The sequence below is a fragment of the Pristiophorus japonicus genome, chromosome 3 (assembly GCF_044704955.1).
Source record: "Pristiophorus japonicus isolate sPriJap1 chromosome 3, sPriJap1.hap1, whole genome shotgun sequence".
Lineage (NCBI taxonomy): Eukaryota > Metazoa > Chordata > Chondrichthyes > Pristiophoridae > Pristiophorus > Pristiophorus japonicus.
The window spans coordinates 277,505,728-277,520,421 of record NC_091979.1 but is presented as its reverse complement, the minus strand read 5'-3'; the positions used below and the strand labels follow the sequence as shown (position 1 = coordinate 277,520,421).

The window sequence follows — 14,694 nt, the reverse complement described above, 5'->3', positions numbered from 1 at the left end:
GCTTAAAATGGGCTCCAAGATTTCAGGTAGCTTTTATAACATATAAACAAAAAGCAAATAAAAAGAATCAGAAAAGACACATGGCAAGAGTGTCCCACATATATGCTAAAATAGCCATAAACAAATACACAAACACATAATAAACTCAAGAATATACAGAAGGTCCAAACCTTGGAAGAAATGAAAGATTTATGTACCCAGCATAAGCCAAATTAATTGAAATGTAGTTTACTGCAAGCAAAACAAATGTGAAGTGTGTTTTTAAAACTATTTAGTAAAATATCATACTGTCTCACTTATCTTCATTAGTATAGGTTTTTAAAGGTCATAATTTTATGTATACCCTTAATGTGACAATGGACAGCTGTTGTTTGATGGAGTATCTGGTCCTGAATTTCTGAGATCTGAACTAGGTAATCAGATTTCTAGTTTTCATTGCTATCATCTTACGTCACAATTGTTCTGTAAAATTACTCAAGTGCTGCATTCTTATAGCTGTATTTACTCAAGTCTCTTCTAACTGAGCCAAAACCTTTAGAATATGCTGTATAAACTGAGGTACAAGTAGAAATGACAATTTAGAGAAAAGTGGTCAGTATTTTTCCAGTTGGTAACCTAGTAGAGAAGTTGTGAGTAGACCAATATACTGGATTTGATAGTATGTGTTTTGCTGACATTACAAATCATCTGCAACTTCATTTATTAAATATGAAGCAAGTAATGCACAAGTGCAGATTTCCAAGCTGGAGCTTCTTAAACTTAATGTTTTATATTCAATGTAATTTACGTGCTTGTATATCTAAATTTATATTTACTCAATATTTTGTGACACCTGCAACAAAAAAAGCAATTCTTATATTTTGGGTTCACAAAAAAAGTAATTGGTTTCTATAGATTTAAAAATATTTTATACAGTGCAACTGCATCTAAGATATTCCTTCTCTGGCTTCAATTCAGGCTGAACCGTCCTCCTTGCCAACCCTTCTTTCATAAATTCCAATTTGGCCAAAACTCAGTTGTACATTTCCTGTCCTCCATGAAGTCTCTCTTGCCTATTATTCTCAAGGATCTATGTTAGCTCTCTATCCCCCACACATTAAATTTCAAGTCCTTGCATTTAAACCCCTCCATGGCATCACACTACCCTCTGCAACCTCCTTCAACTTCACATTCCTTCTCCCATCTTTGGACCTGACTTTGGTCATTTGTGCAAGCTCCCCTTCGATCACACCACCATTGGTTGCAAAGCCTTCATCCATTTTAAGCCACCACTCTGGAGCTCCCTCCCCAAACCCCTCGGATCTCCAGTTCTCAAAAAACAACAACTTGCATTCATATAGTACCTTTAATGTAGCAAAACGTCCCAAAGTGCTTCACAGGTAGACTGGTCAATAATCAATTCTCTGGACTATTGCAGATCTGCCTAGATTAGGTATCAGATAAAATTTTTCCAGTGTTGACTTACTTCTAAAATTCCAATGCCAGGCATGTCAACACCTTTATGGCCATGCTCTTCAGGGGTTTAGTCATGAATAGTGCAATGAAATCTACCTACTGTGCAGGAAAGATTTAACTCCAGGGTTCTGGACCCTTGCAGCCAATACACTGAGGCTTTGTGCAAATTTTACATTAAATTCCTGTGTATTTGAACAATGTGCGGTCAGGGAATTAGTCACAGTCTGCCTCCAGTATCCAGGTCAACATTCGTTCCTAAACCAACATCAGCATAAAGCAGATTATAGGGTCCTTATTTTATTTGTTGTTTGTGAGGCCTTGCTGTGGACTAAAGTGGCTATTGTGCCTGTCTTCATAACACCAGTATCTGCACTCCAAATGCAAACTCTGGGACATACTAATAAATTGATAAAGCACTAAATAAATGCAAGTCTTGCTTTCTAACAGCTGAGAGCACTAAAACAGAAGCTATCCAGCCCAATGAACGGCATACTGGGGTACCTAAAGCAGTTTTCCCAAATCCTAACCACTCGTCACGTTAAAAAGTTTATCCTCATGTTGCCTCTGGTTCTTTTGCCAATCACCTTACATCTGTGCCCTCTGGTTGTCAACTCTTCAGCCACTGGAAATAGTTTCTCTTTATCTACTCTATCTAAATCCTTCATGATTTTAAACACTTCTGTCAAATCTCCTCTTAACCTTGCCTGTTCCAAGGAGAACAACCCCAGCTTCTCAAGTCTATCGACGCAACTGTAATCCATCATCCTTGGAACTCTTCAAGTAAATCTCTTCTACACCTTTTCCAAATCCTTCACATCCTTCTTAAGGTGTGGTGCCCAGAATTGGACACAATACTCCAGATGGGGCCAAACTAGTGGTTTCTATAGGTTCAGCATAACTTCATGGCTTTTGTAGTCTATGATTCCATGAATAAAGCTCAGGATCCCTTATGCTTTATTAACTGCTTTGTTAACCGGTCCTGCCACCTTAAAAGATTTGTGCACAAGCACCCCCAGGTCTCTGTTCTTGCACTCCCTTTAAAATTGTACCTATTAGTATGTATGGTCTCTCCTCATTCTTCCTACCAAAATGTATCACCTCACACTTTTTCTGCGTTGAATTTCATCTGCCACGTGTCTGCCCATTCCATCAACCTGTCTATGTCTTCTTGAAGTCTATTGCTATCTTCCACACTGTTTTCGACACTTCCAAATTCTGTGTAATCTGGAAATTTTTAAATTGTGCATAGTACCAAGTTATGAATGTATCAAAAACAGCAGTGGTTGGAGAATTGAACCTTAGGAAAAGTGTACCTCCCTCCAGTCCGAAAAACAGCCATTCACCATAACTTTCTGTTTTCTATCCCAAAAAAGAAAAAACGTTTTTTCAAAAAACATCAAATTCTAAACACTTAATTTGTCAGTACCTGCCAGAATTTTTTGCTCCAAACATCGTCCGGAATTTGTGGAGGAATGTGGGTTGAGTTCAGTGGGGCTCCAAGATGGTCGGGAAACCTGGGTGGCTGGGCCTGATTTGCATGCGAGGCCTCGATTTCCTACCTGCAGCCAGAAAAACTGAGAGGCTGGCTAGCTGCGGGTGGGTATGCCTTCGGCTGCACAGAGAAGGGAGGATTCACGTGGGGGCCAGGCTGTTAAATGAATCCGGAGGGGGGGGGGGGGGGGAAAAAGAGAAGACCAGGGGTCAGGCAGACGATCGGGGGCGGGGGGGGGGGTGGTGGTAAGAGGATCAGGGGTTGTGTCGGGTTGTTAATTGGAGCAGGCTGGGGGCTGGAGAAAAGAGGGAGAGAATCGGGGCCAGATGATGTCTGTCCTCAGCAACATCGCTGGGCGGAGGGGGGTGGATCAGAGGCCTCGTGGCAGGTGGGTGGGGGGTGCAGTGATCTCAGATCGCATGGCGGGTGGATTAGGCAGGCACCCTGGATCCAGGTGGTAGGTACAAAGGCACTTACCTCCTGGATCCAGCAGTTCCCATCTTGCTGTAACAGCCAGGTTTCACAAATTGTGAGAAACCCGTCGACATGCAGTTAAAAACAGAATGCAGGTTTAAAAAAAAAGGCTTCCTGCTTCAGTATATTTAAATTGGGATTCCAACCCCTGGAAACGGGTTGGTCGACCGCCCCATCCTGTCTCCGTTAAAATCGAAGGCGGGATCAGATTTTTAACAATTTAACTAACCCTACGCTCCAAACCCACCTGTTTTTTTTTAAGGTTAAAATTCTCCCTCATTGTATCATTGCAAAATCTCTTGATTATATTTCATTTTCTTTTCTTGCAGACAACAGTGTAGCGTTTGGTTTGTTATTTGTACTGATCTTCATTCCCATGCATAGGATATTACTGTACCATATATGCCAACCAAAGCTCGAGTGTGCTCAGCTATCCACCAGGGAAAGTCCTCCCTCCCTATTATGGATAATCGAGGTTCTGTTGAACTAAAAATAGGCCATTTTGATTTAACAAACTACAGCATAAAATAGATTAGCTACATCATTTTAGTTTCTGAGAACTAATAAGAAATAATTTCAATAATTTTGCCTAGTACAAAGAATAATCACCATAATCGCTGATGTATTGTAATGCAAAAGCCTGCAAATATCCTCAAAAATACAAGATTGTTGAATATATATACAAAATGCACATAAAATACAAACTGGAGAAAGATCGTAACTCTTGATAAGGTTATGCGAACAGAATAAATATTTAAGGTAACTTCTGCTGTCAGCAAACATTCTGACTGAAGATTGTGAGCTACCAAAACTTAAGACTACTTACGGTTGGAATGGGATGAAGTGCTGTTTCTCCTCGTCATCCACTTTCCCTGTAATTATGTCAGTGACATCCATAACTGAAATAATAAGAAAAGTGTGTCCGTCTTCATACAAAAAAAAGTTCTCCTTCAATTATTAGAAAAGTATGAGAAATGTTGCATGGAACTGGTGATACACAAGCTGACAGTTCAACCAACCCGAGTTTCAGCACACTATTTACACAAATTTACTCCTTTTAGACAACCACTTTTTGGATGTCTCTTGATGTCTCCAGCAGGTCAGAAAAGAGAACTCTAAAATAGCATTGGATTCTGCTCGAGATCCTTATACAGGTATATGTCTATATTTTTAAACTGCATCATGCTATCCTAGTCCTCCTGCAAAGGGGAAAATAATGGCACATCTCGTCTTCATTCCTTTATTCTCCCTACCCCAACTTCAGCAAAGAACACAGCAGATTAACACAGACCAAGCAGACTTGGTCCTTAACAGCCAAGCTGGATGAAATAATCGCCGAAGTTGAAAATGATTAGCCAATCCATGATGTAGAAGCTCACAATGGGGAAGACAAATCCTTTTCAATGAAGGCTGGATTATAATCACATGTCTCTCTCTCTCTTAGGCAGTCCCTCGGAGTCGAGGATGACTTGCTTCCACATTAAAAATGAGTTCTCAGGTGACTGATGAGTCCAATGCGGGACCTACAGTCACTGTCAAAGGTGGGGCAGACAGTGGTTGAAGGGACAAGTAGGTGGGGTGCTTAGGTTGCCGTGCGCTCCTTCCACTTAGCTTCAGCTTGCTCCCGGCAAAGAGACTTGAGGTGTTCGGCGCCTTCCCAGATGCTTTTCCTCCACTTTGAGCGGTCTTGGGCCAGGGATTCCCAGGTATTGGTGGGGATGTTACATTTTTCCAAGGAGGCTTTGAGGGTGTCCTTGAAGCGTTTCCTCTGCCCACCTGGGACTCGCTTGCTGTGTCGAAGCTCGGAGTAGAGCGCTTGTTTTGGGAGTCTCATATCGGGCATGTGGATGATGTGGCCCGTCCAAGCGGACGATGTGGCCCGTCCAACAGAGCTGATCGAGCATGGTCAATGCTTCGATGCTGGGGATGTTGGCATACGCGAGAATACTGATGTTAGTGTGCCTATCCTGCCAATGGATTTGCAGGATCTTGCGGAGGCAGCGTTGGTGGTACTTCTCCAGTGCTTTGAAGTGCCTGCTGTATATAGTCCATGTCTCTGAAGCATATAGGAGGGCGGAAATCACAAGTAGATCAATGGTGAGGTCACTTTTGGCGCACTGCTTAGTTTTAGGCACCTTAACAATTATGCTTTGAAAAGTATTCAGAGAACAATAAGAGTGAATCCATGCCGATCTTTCCCGGAACTCCATGTTTGAATCCCTCTAATTAGATTTCCGCCTCTGCCACAGTACCGAAACGACTCTCAACAAAGTCACAAATGACATGTTTTGTAACTGTGACAAAAGTAAACTATCTCTCCTCATCCTTCTCGACCTGTCTGCAGCCATTGATACGGTTGACCACTCCATCCTCCTCCAAAGCCTCTCCACTGTCGTCCAGCTGGGTGGGACTGGCCTTGCCTGATTCCATTCTTATCAATCTAATCGTAGCCAGAGAATCACCTGCAATGGCTTCTCTTCCCGCTCCCGCTCAGTTACCCCTAGTGTCCCCAAGGATCTATCCTTGGCCCCCTCCTATTTCTCATCTACAAGCAGCCCTCTGATGACATCATCCGAAAACATATCAGTTTCCACATGTATGCCGACGATACCCAGCTCTACCTCACCACGACTTTTCTTGACCCCACCACGGTCTCTAAATTGTTAGACTTCTTGTACGACATCCAATTCTGGATGAACAAAAACTTTCTCCAATTAAATACTGGGAAGATCAAAGCCATTGTTTTGGGTCCCCATCACAAACTCCGTTCCCTAGCCACTGACTCTATCCCTCTCCCTAGTATCTGTCTGAGACTGAACGACACTGTTCACAACCTTGGTGTCATATTTGATCCTGAAATGAGCTTCCAACCACATATCCACGCATAACTATGGCCACCTACTTCCACCTCCGTAACAACGCTTGTCTCTGCCCTTGCCTCAGCTCAGTCGCTGCTCAAACCCTTATCCATGCTTTTGTTACCCTCTGGACTTGACTATTCCAACTTACTCCTGGCTGGATTCCCACGTTCTACCCTACGTAAACTTGAGGTCACCTCAGCTGCAGCCCACAACCACCACCTCCGAGATATCTGTGCACCTCTAATTCCGCTCTCCTGAGTATCACTGATTATAATCGCTCAACCATCGGTGGCCGTGCCTTCTGTTGCCTCAGGCCTAAGCTATGGCATTCCCACCCTAAACATCTCTTTCCTCCTTTAAGATGTTCCTTAAAACCTACATCTTTGACCAACTTTTTTTAGTCATCTGCCCTAATTTCTCCTTATGTGGCTCGGTGTCAAATTTTGTGTCGTATAATATTCCTCTGAAGCGCCTTGGGAGTTTTACTGTGTTAAAGGCGCTATATAAATACAAGTTTTTGTTGTTGTTGATATAAGGACTCAAAAAATAAGACGATATAAATGTAGAACTCAGTTTTTAGTGGAGTTCTGCGAGTGTGCCTTCACATCGATGCATGATTTGGGACTTTATCATATTCACATTCCAGCAAACAAACGCAGGGCATATCACTCCCAAACTCGTATAAGGTTTGGAGAGCCAATTCATTCCAGCATCTCCAAGACTTAACCTGCTCTCTCGGTTTGAATAACCTTGAAGACAGTTAATATTACTGCATTATATTAATGATAACCATAAACTACATAAACTTGAACATCCAAAACTCTGCTGCCCATATCTTAACTTGCTCCAAAGTCTCATTCATCCATCACCCCTGTGCTTGCTGACCTACACTGGCTCCTGGTTCAACGACGTCTCAAAACCTCCCATGGTCTCATCCCTCCCTATCTCTGTAACCTCCTCCAGCCCTACAAGCCTTTGAGATCTCTGCGCTTCTCCAATTCTGGCCTCTTGTGCATCCCCGATTTTAATCACTCCACCATTGGCAGCCATGCTTTCTGCTGCCTTGGCCGTAAGCTCTGCAATCCCTCCCTAAACCTATCCACCTCTCTCTCCTCCTTAAAACTCTTTGACCGAGCTTTTAGTCATCAGTCCATATACATATATGTATATCCTTCTGTGGCTCGGTATCAAAACATTTTTTTATTGATATCACTCTTAAGCACCTTGGGACGGTTTGCTATGTTAAATGCGCTATATAAATGTACGTTATTGTTATGTCAGCATGATATCACAACATATGCACAGAGCACAGTATCATAAATTTAGGAAATTGAGAAGATCTTTATTATCCCCAGGAAGGACAACCGCCTTGGTATGGATTTTTCAATTAATTTCGATTTTTTTTTTCCTCCTATGCTTCCAAATTCTTACCCTGCACTATTCTGCTTTGGAACTCAAACTGCAGAAGACTGTGTTAACACGATCTGCAGATTGATTTTATCAGTCATTACCATTTACACATCATTCGTGTTCAAAACTGCTTTGTCATGACATCAAAATAATGTGTGAATCCAGTGTTAAATACTGAAGTATGGACGATGTAAGCAGGCTATTTGACTCAAACTGAATACATAGCAAGAGGACAAAAAGGGTACAAAATGAATTTGGCGGGAGACAAGAGATTAAAAAATTCAAACATACACACCCTGCAGACTTTACACTTCTAGTTTTTTTGGACCAAACATCTTCCAGGGAGGTAGAGAGACTCTTCTAACTCGCCCTATCTTGAATCTTAAATTAGCTTGGGCATCAACAGACAAAAAAACTGCAGTATGGTTGAAGAACCAGCTATCCTTTGAAGGTAGGAAAATAGTAATTTTCTCATGTGATACAGTTTTCACCTAGAAGCTCAAGAGTCTTTAGATAAATTTTGTTTATAAGTTGAGATGTTAAGTTACTACACTTTGGCTACCTGGAGAAGGTGAACCGATTTCTGATATAGGCACCATAATTCAGGTCAGTCAGAGTAGTTTGCAGACTTGTCCGGCAGCTGATAAGTTTTTTCTGTTTGATGCCTTTTGATGATTACCAAGACTTCTTATGATAGCCCTCAAATTTGGAGCAAGACAAAAACTGTAGCATTAAATTTACTTATCTAGGTCCAATATAAGCCCTGTTTGAATATTGTAATTGGCAGTGGCAAAAGGTTTTGTTTACTATATATTTTATCTTGCATCTCTAACCTAATTAAGCTCATTTTAAAAATCTATTAAATTCCCCTCTTTTCAACTACTGAGACATTTTCTCTGTTTTATTCATAAGAATGCTTTGCACAGCTTTGAATCTAAAGCCCACATTCCAATTCCTAGTTCTGTTAAAGTTCAGATTCCAGGGCAAACTCCAGGGCCACTTCCTCAATGCTGCAAACCCCATGACCCTCCCCACTTACTGCTAGTTCCCAGATCCCTTCCCCCAGTGTTACAAACCCTAAATCACACTGCTGGTGAGCAGGGTCATTAACTGCTATAAAACCCCAGCATTGTTAAACTCCAGGACTGCCCCATGCTGCAAAATCTCAGCAACTGCAAAGTACTGCCAACTCTGCAACCATTCCCTTCAGTGCTAATACCACATGAACAACCCACATTAGCTCCAGCCTGGCATACATTGTTGTTATGTATGTGTGCTTTACAAAAACTGATTAAAAAAAAATTGAGTACAGAAGTAAAGCAACCAGCATATCTTCCAACTCATTGCGAACATCATCGTCATAGGCAGTCCCTCGAAATCAGGAAAGACTTGCTTCCACTCTAAAAGTGAGTTCTCAGGTGACTGTACAGTCCAATAAGTGAATTACAGCCTGTCACAGGTGGGACAGACAGTCGTTGGAGGAAAGGGTAGGTGGGGAGTCTGGTTCTTCCACTGCCTGCGCTTGTTTTCTGCATGCTCTCGGCGACGAGACTCGAGATGCTTAGCGCTCTCCCGGATTCACTTCCTCCATTTAGGGCGGTCTTTGGCCAGGGACTCCCAGGTGTCGTTGGGGATGCCGCACTTTATCAAGGAGGCTTTGAGAGTATCCTTGAAACATTTCCTCTGCCCACCTGGGACTTGCCTGCCGTGTAGGAGTTCCAAGTAGAGCGCTTGCTTTGGGAGTCTTGTGTCGGGCATGCGAACAATGTGGCCCCCTCAACGGAGCTGGTCGAGTGTGGTCAGTGCTTCGACGCTGGGAATGTTGGCCTGATCGAGAACACGGACGTTGGCGCATTTATCCTCCCAAGCGGATTTGCAGGATCTTGCGGAGACATGGTTGGTGGTATTCCTCCAGCGATTTGAGGTGTCTACTGTTTATGGTCCACGTCTCCGAGACATACAGGAGGGCGGGTATCACTACAGGAGAATGGGATTTGGTGGAGAATCTGTGTCCCCAAATGTTGTCCCTCCCATCTGGTGTAGCAATCCCCTCAGCACAGGAATGGAGACAAATCCAGACCAAAACTGTACGCAGTTCTCCAGGTGTGGTCTTACCAACGCCCTGTACAGTTGTAGCAGGACTTTTCTACTTTTATACTCTATCCCCCTTGCAATAAAGGCCAGCATTCCATTTGCCTTCCTGATTACTTGCTGTACCTGCAGAAGGAGCAGCATGTGGCCCAGAGTGCAGCGTGGAGGCCCCGACCTGCGAGAAACCATCAGCAGCAGGTCGGGGCCATAACAGGAGTGGCATGCGGCCCAGGGAGCAGCATGAGGCATGCCACTACAGGGTCCAGTGCGAGCTGGTGCAGAAGGGCGACGGCAGCAAAGAGTGATGTCAGCAAGGTCCAAGTCGGTGATTGGAGCGTGGGCAGTTGCAGCAGGAACGGCGAGAGACTGTGGAGGGATGTGATCAGGGCGCAGGGGAGGTGTGAGTTCAGGGCCAGGGACCCAGGGGCAGCACGGGCCAGCCCACACTGCGATATGTGTGCACACTAGGTCCGTGCAGCAGAGCAGGTCTCCAGTTGTCTTGGGTAATCCTTGCCACTGGACCAAGACCTGGCTCTGTCAAGCCCGTGTGGTGGCTGGTGTGCAACGGCCACCACACTTAAAAAAAAAAATCCACGAACAGGCATCTTCCACCCTTCAGGATGTAGTTCAGGTTCTTCATTCGAAACACCTGTGAACTCATCCTTTTTTTTGGTGTGGAAGCAAGTCATCCTCATTTCGAGGGACTGCCTATGATGATGATTCCCTTAGGCAAGGTGTAATGTGTGAGAGTGTGTGTTTTTTTTCCAGCTGTCACTTAATGGACTCGCACAATGGCCACTGAGCATCCGCCTCCACTTCACAGACGAGGTTCCAGAAGTGCCTGAATCCCGTGTATTACAAGTTAAAGCTGAAACCTGAGGTTAAAAAGGCAGTTAGGGGTCTGTAAACGAGCAGTTAAGTACTTCAATGAGGTTGTCCCCTCTCCCGAGCATGTCCGTGACCCACCCCCAAATCCACACGCTCAGCAATGGGAAAATTCTGGCCATGATGTCATACAGAAACCATGTAAAACTTTAAAAACAGTAAACAGTTGCAATTTGTAAGGTGCAATGTCACTAAGTTCTTTTGAATAAATATAGGTCAAATGTTCTCCTAAATGGGCAGTAAACAGTTTTTCATGTGCCCAGATGAATACATTTAATGTCATATTCCACTTTATTGAGTAATTATAATTGCTGCGAGGCACATTGACAGGTCCCTGCTGAAAACTACAAATCACTTGGATTTCTTGTGAAAATCTTGAAACCTTATTAAAATGGAAAAGCTGTGGTCACAGATATAAAGATAACTGAAGAAATCTTATAAATCCTTCATCAAGTTTAAAAAATGTATTTACAAACTAAACATATGTTTTGGTATTATTGAAGGGAGAGCACACGATTTGTTACATCATTTAAGTTGCAAGTTGGGCCGAGCTTTCTTGAGGAATCCTTTTCTTTTACCGTTTTTTCCAGTCGTCAACCATTAGTGATGGTTTTCTGGAAAAATTGGTGGCCGCCTCGCTTCCGGCACGGGACAGCATTGGTCTATGAAATGTAAATTAGCAGATCGTGACGTCAATCGGCGTGCAACACCTGACTTAGACGCCGTGACTGCGAACTTGGACATTTTTGCTCATCGTTATTCTGGGTCCTAAGCACTCAGAGAAAAGTGTGCTTGAAGCAGCCCTGCAGAGAAGCGGTCAGCATTTCTTAAAGGGACACACACACATCTTTCAGTTAAGTTTGGATTTAAGCTTTTGGACTTTTTAAATAATATTTTATTCAAGTAGTGGCTTGGTGCAATAGATGTTAAAAGTTTTTTTTAAGTGTGCAGTGAGTGCTGCTGGACACTTGCAAGGATTCAGAGGGTAAAGGAAGGCCTCTCAAAAGTCAGAAAATGCTGGAAATACTCAGCGGGTCAGGTAGGGAGAGAAATAGAGTTAATGTCTCAGGTCAAGATGCTGCCTGAGCTGTTGAGTGTGTCCAGCATTTTCGGCTTTTATTTCAGATTTCCAGCATCCACTCAGAGGGGAAGAAGCAAAAGGAAGAATGCAACCCAGACAGCCCCTTTCTGGCCGGGATATCCAGGATGGAATTATCCATCTGCAGTACCAGTGACCACAACACTAATTCCCCTTTTAACATTTGTCCCACAACTTGCCTTCCCTCTGTTACTGACCATCATAACTCCCTCTTGGCCACATGCTGAAATAAAAGCCACCACAAAACAAACTTTCCAAACCAACTTTATACCTCTAGCCATTCAATATGACATCAAGAAATTAACTAAATATCCTTGTGCATTCCAATGGTGACTGACTTGTGTGTGACTTTGCCTACCCTACCGATATCACGCAGTGCAATGAGGCATGCTATGAGGTATGCCTCGTGTTTGCTGCAGATGTTGCTAGATGGGTGATAGCTGGGGGGGGGGTGGGCGGAAATCATGCAATGAGCAGTGTGTGAGACTAGTGGTGAAGTTGGTAGGAGATGGCTTTTGAATATGCATTCATTGATCTCGACCACTGATCTAAGGTCATGAAGCTTCTTTTGGCACTGGGGCCAGGTCGTGGAGACTACCAGCCGAAACAGCACATTACATTGTAGGTTTTGTGCTGTGCTAATGTAAATCAACAGGCAGCTATAATACAGGTGCTACCTGAGCTCTTTTGTGGGCAACCATTAACTTCAGCCCACAATGGCATGGCAGGTTTTCGGCCTACTCAAATTTCTAGGCCATAGATGTTATAACACGGAAATATGCCATTTGGCCCAATCAGTCCAAGCAAGCAAATAGCCCTAATCACATTTACCCACTCCGTTCCCATATTCCTTTAGCCTGTTTTCCTCTATTCATCTATCCAATTAGCTTAATTGAGTGAGCTGATTATTTCCTTTGTCAACTTAAGGCTAAACACTGCATTGCCTGTGGCTAATTGGCAAGTGACATTCATCATCCATAAAAACCTTGAAAGATTTGAATTCTACATATACTCCTACCAGCTGTAATGTTTATTAATCTAGTTGAAAATTTGAAACATGCCTAAGGGAGGAAAAAGAAAGAGCATATATAGTACTTGGTAATCCAAGTTTTTCAAATAATTCTATATGTTCGGATATGTATTTTATAGCTCAACCTTTACCTGCAACTCCAAAAGGTCTTCTCAGCCCTGTGGTGAATTTCTTGGTATGATTGTCCTTCAGCTCCATTCGACCCACTCTGACAATTTGGCACACAAAGCTAATTTTTTCTCTTTTAAGATCTTTGCTGCCAAGGTCCTGCCAAAGAAAAACATGGATATATCCCAAATAAAATATTCCAGTTCTGAAGAAGTGCACACACTCAAAATGTCATAACCTCTCTTTTCTCTTTACAGATGCTGACTGACCTATCTATTCCCAGCATTATTTTTTAATTGAGACAAACTAGTATACTCAAGATAGCTTTAAAAAAAAAAGCCTGAATTAATATTCTAATTTAAATGCAACATTAACGTTGACCTTTAATTATTTCTACAGATGGTCTGAAAAATCACTTGACGTTGTTTTCAGCTGAGCAATTATGTACCTTACCAGGGGATTAAAGCTCTACCTTTACCTCGAGAGGTCATGGTGAGAACGAGTACGTAAATTTTGTTTGGTAAGCAAACCCTACGCTAGAAATAGAAAGTTTTTAAGTGCCCTTAATTTTTCATGTCAGACAGTAAAGATCATCTGATCATCATCTGTGCAGAATTAATATGGAGTAACAACTACGTCAGGATGAAATTACTTGTCCTCACAAAAACATATTTCTGAGCCAAGCCTAAGTGGGCAACTTGCAGTTTTCAGCACTATCACTGCCATTTGATTGCAAAAATGCTACTGGAAAATGAATAATTTGATGAAAGATGCCTTTTTGTCTGTTCAACATCGAGCAGTTTTCCAGTGTAACAACACCTCCAAGACTGCCTGTTGCAGACTCATAAGCCACGGTCTGGAACTACTAGTATAGAAATACACTGAGACTTGATGTATCTGCTGCAAAGGAAAATGGGAAAGGGCCCTAACCTGAAGTCTTTGTTTTTCTACAATAACTGATAAATCTGATGTGTAAAATTATCTCTGCTTCTTACAATCTCTGAACTGAATATATGTGTAAATAAGGAATGGAAATACTGTCTTACGAATTACCTCATTATTGAACTATAGTGCAGCTGAACTACACTGCTTTTGACTGCATCTCTCTCTTTCTAGATTCTGACCACATAAATGTATGCATCTCCTGAGGTGCAGTGCCCTCTGTACCATGACAGTCTCTTGGAGCTTATTATTGAATGTAGTATATCTAATCTGAATGGCTGACTACTTGCATATTTTCAATTAGTTAGAAAGTATGACATTTTAAAAATCATCATTGTTTTGTCTTAAAGCTTTCCATCTAATTTTAATTCATTACTCTCGTCATATTATACTGGCTTTTCTTCCACTTCTCCATCTTAGATGTCAATACTTGCATAGATAACTTTTCTTTTAAAAAAAAACTGATTGTGGCATTTCAAGACTTCGAACCTAAATCCAACCCAAAAAGAACACCAAATTCAAACACAAGGAAGCCAGTTCAAATTCAATCTAATTTTCATTTTTTAATCAATCGCAAGGGATAAGCTCCATCATTAATCCCTGCAATTCTGTGATGTGCAATTCAAAGTAAAAACCAGGTCATTGTACTAACAATTACTTGGAAAAAATTAAAAGGTGAAAATAGCTTACTATAAATACAGCTCTTAGGTTGTTTAGCCGGTCTATGTCTTTTGGAAGGCCTGAGCTCGCCCATCGAACTAGGTAGTTTTCACTGTAAAAACAAAACTAGTTTGTAAATGTTGTTACTTCCAACACACTCACTAGCAGTCCTCACTGCTCCTTCTAT

General features: G+C 42.3%; 1 protein-coding gene across 2 annotated transcripts in view; it reads right to left on the bottom strand.

Moving 5' to 3' along the window:
- Window positions 1–14,694, bottom strand: part of dock1 (dedicator of cytokinesis 1) — an 816,280-nt gene that overhangs the window by 648,524 nt on the left and 153,062 nt on the right. For both annotated transcript variants that reach the window (XM_070876753.1, XM_070876754.1), the window contains exons 9-11: window positions 14,538–14,619; window positions 12,929–13,064; window positions 4,248–4,320 (exon numbers count right to left, since the gene is read on the bottom strand). In XM_070876753.1, the coding sequence (XP_070732854.1) occupies window positions 4,248–4,320; window positions 12,929–13,064; window positions 14,538–14,619 (291 nt within the window). The remainder of the gene's footprint in view (window positions 1–4,247; window positions 4,321–12,928; window positions 13,065–14,537; window positions 14,620–14,694) is intronic.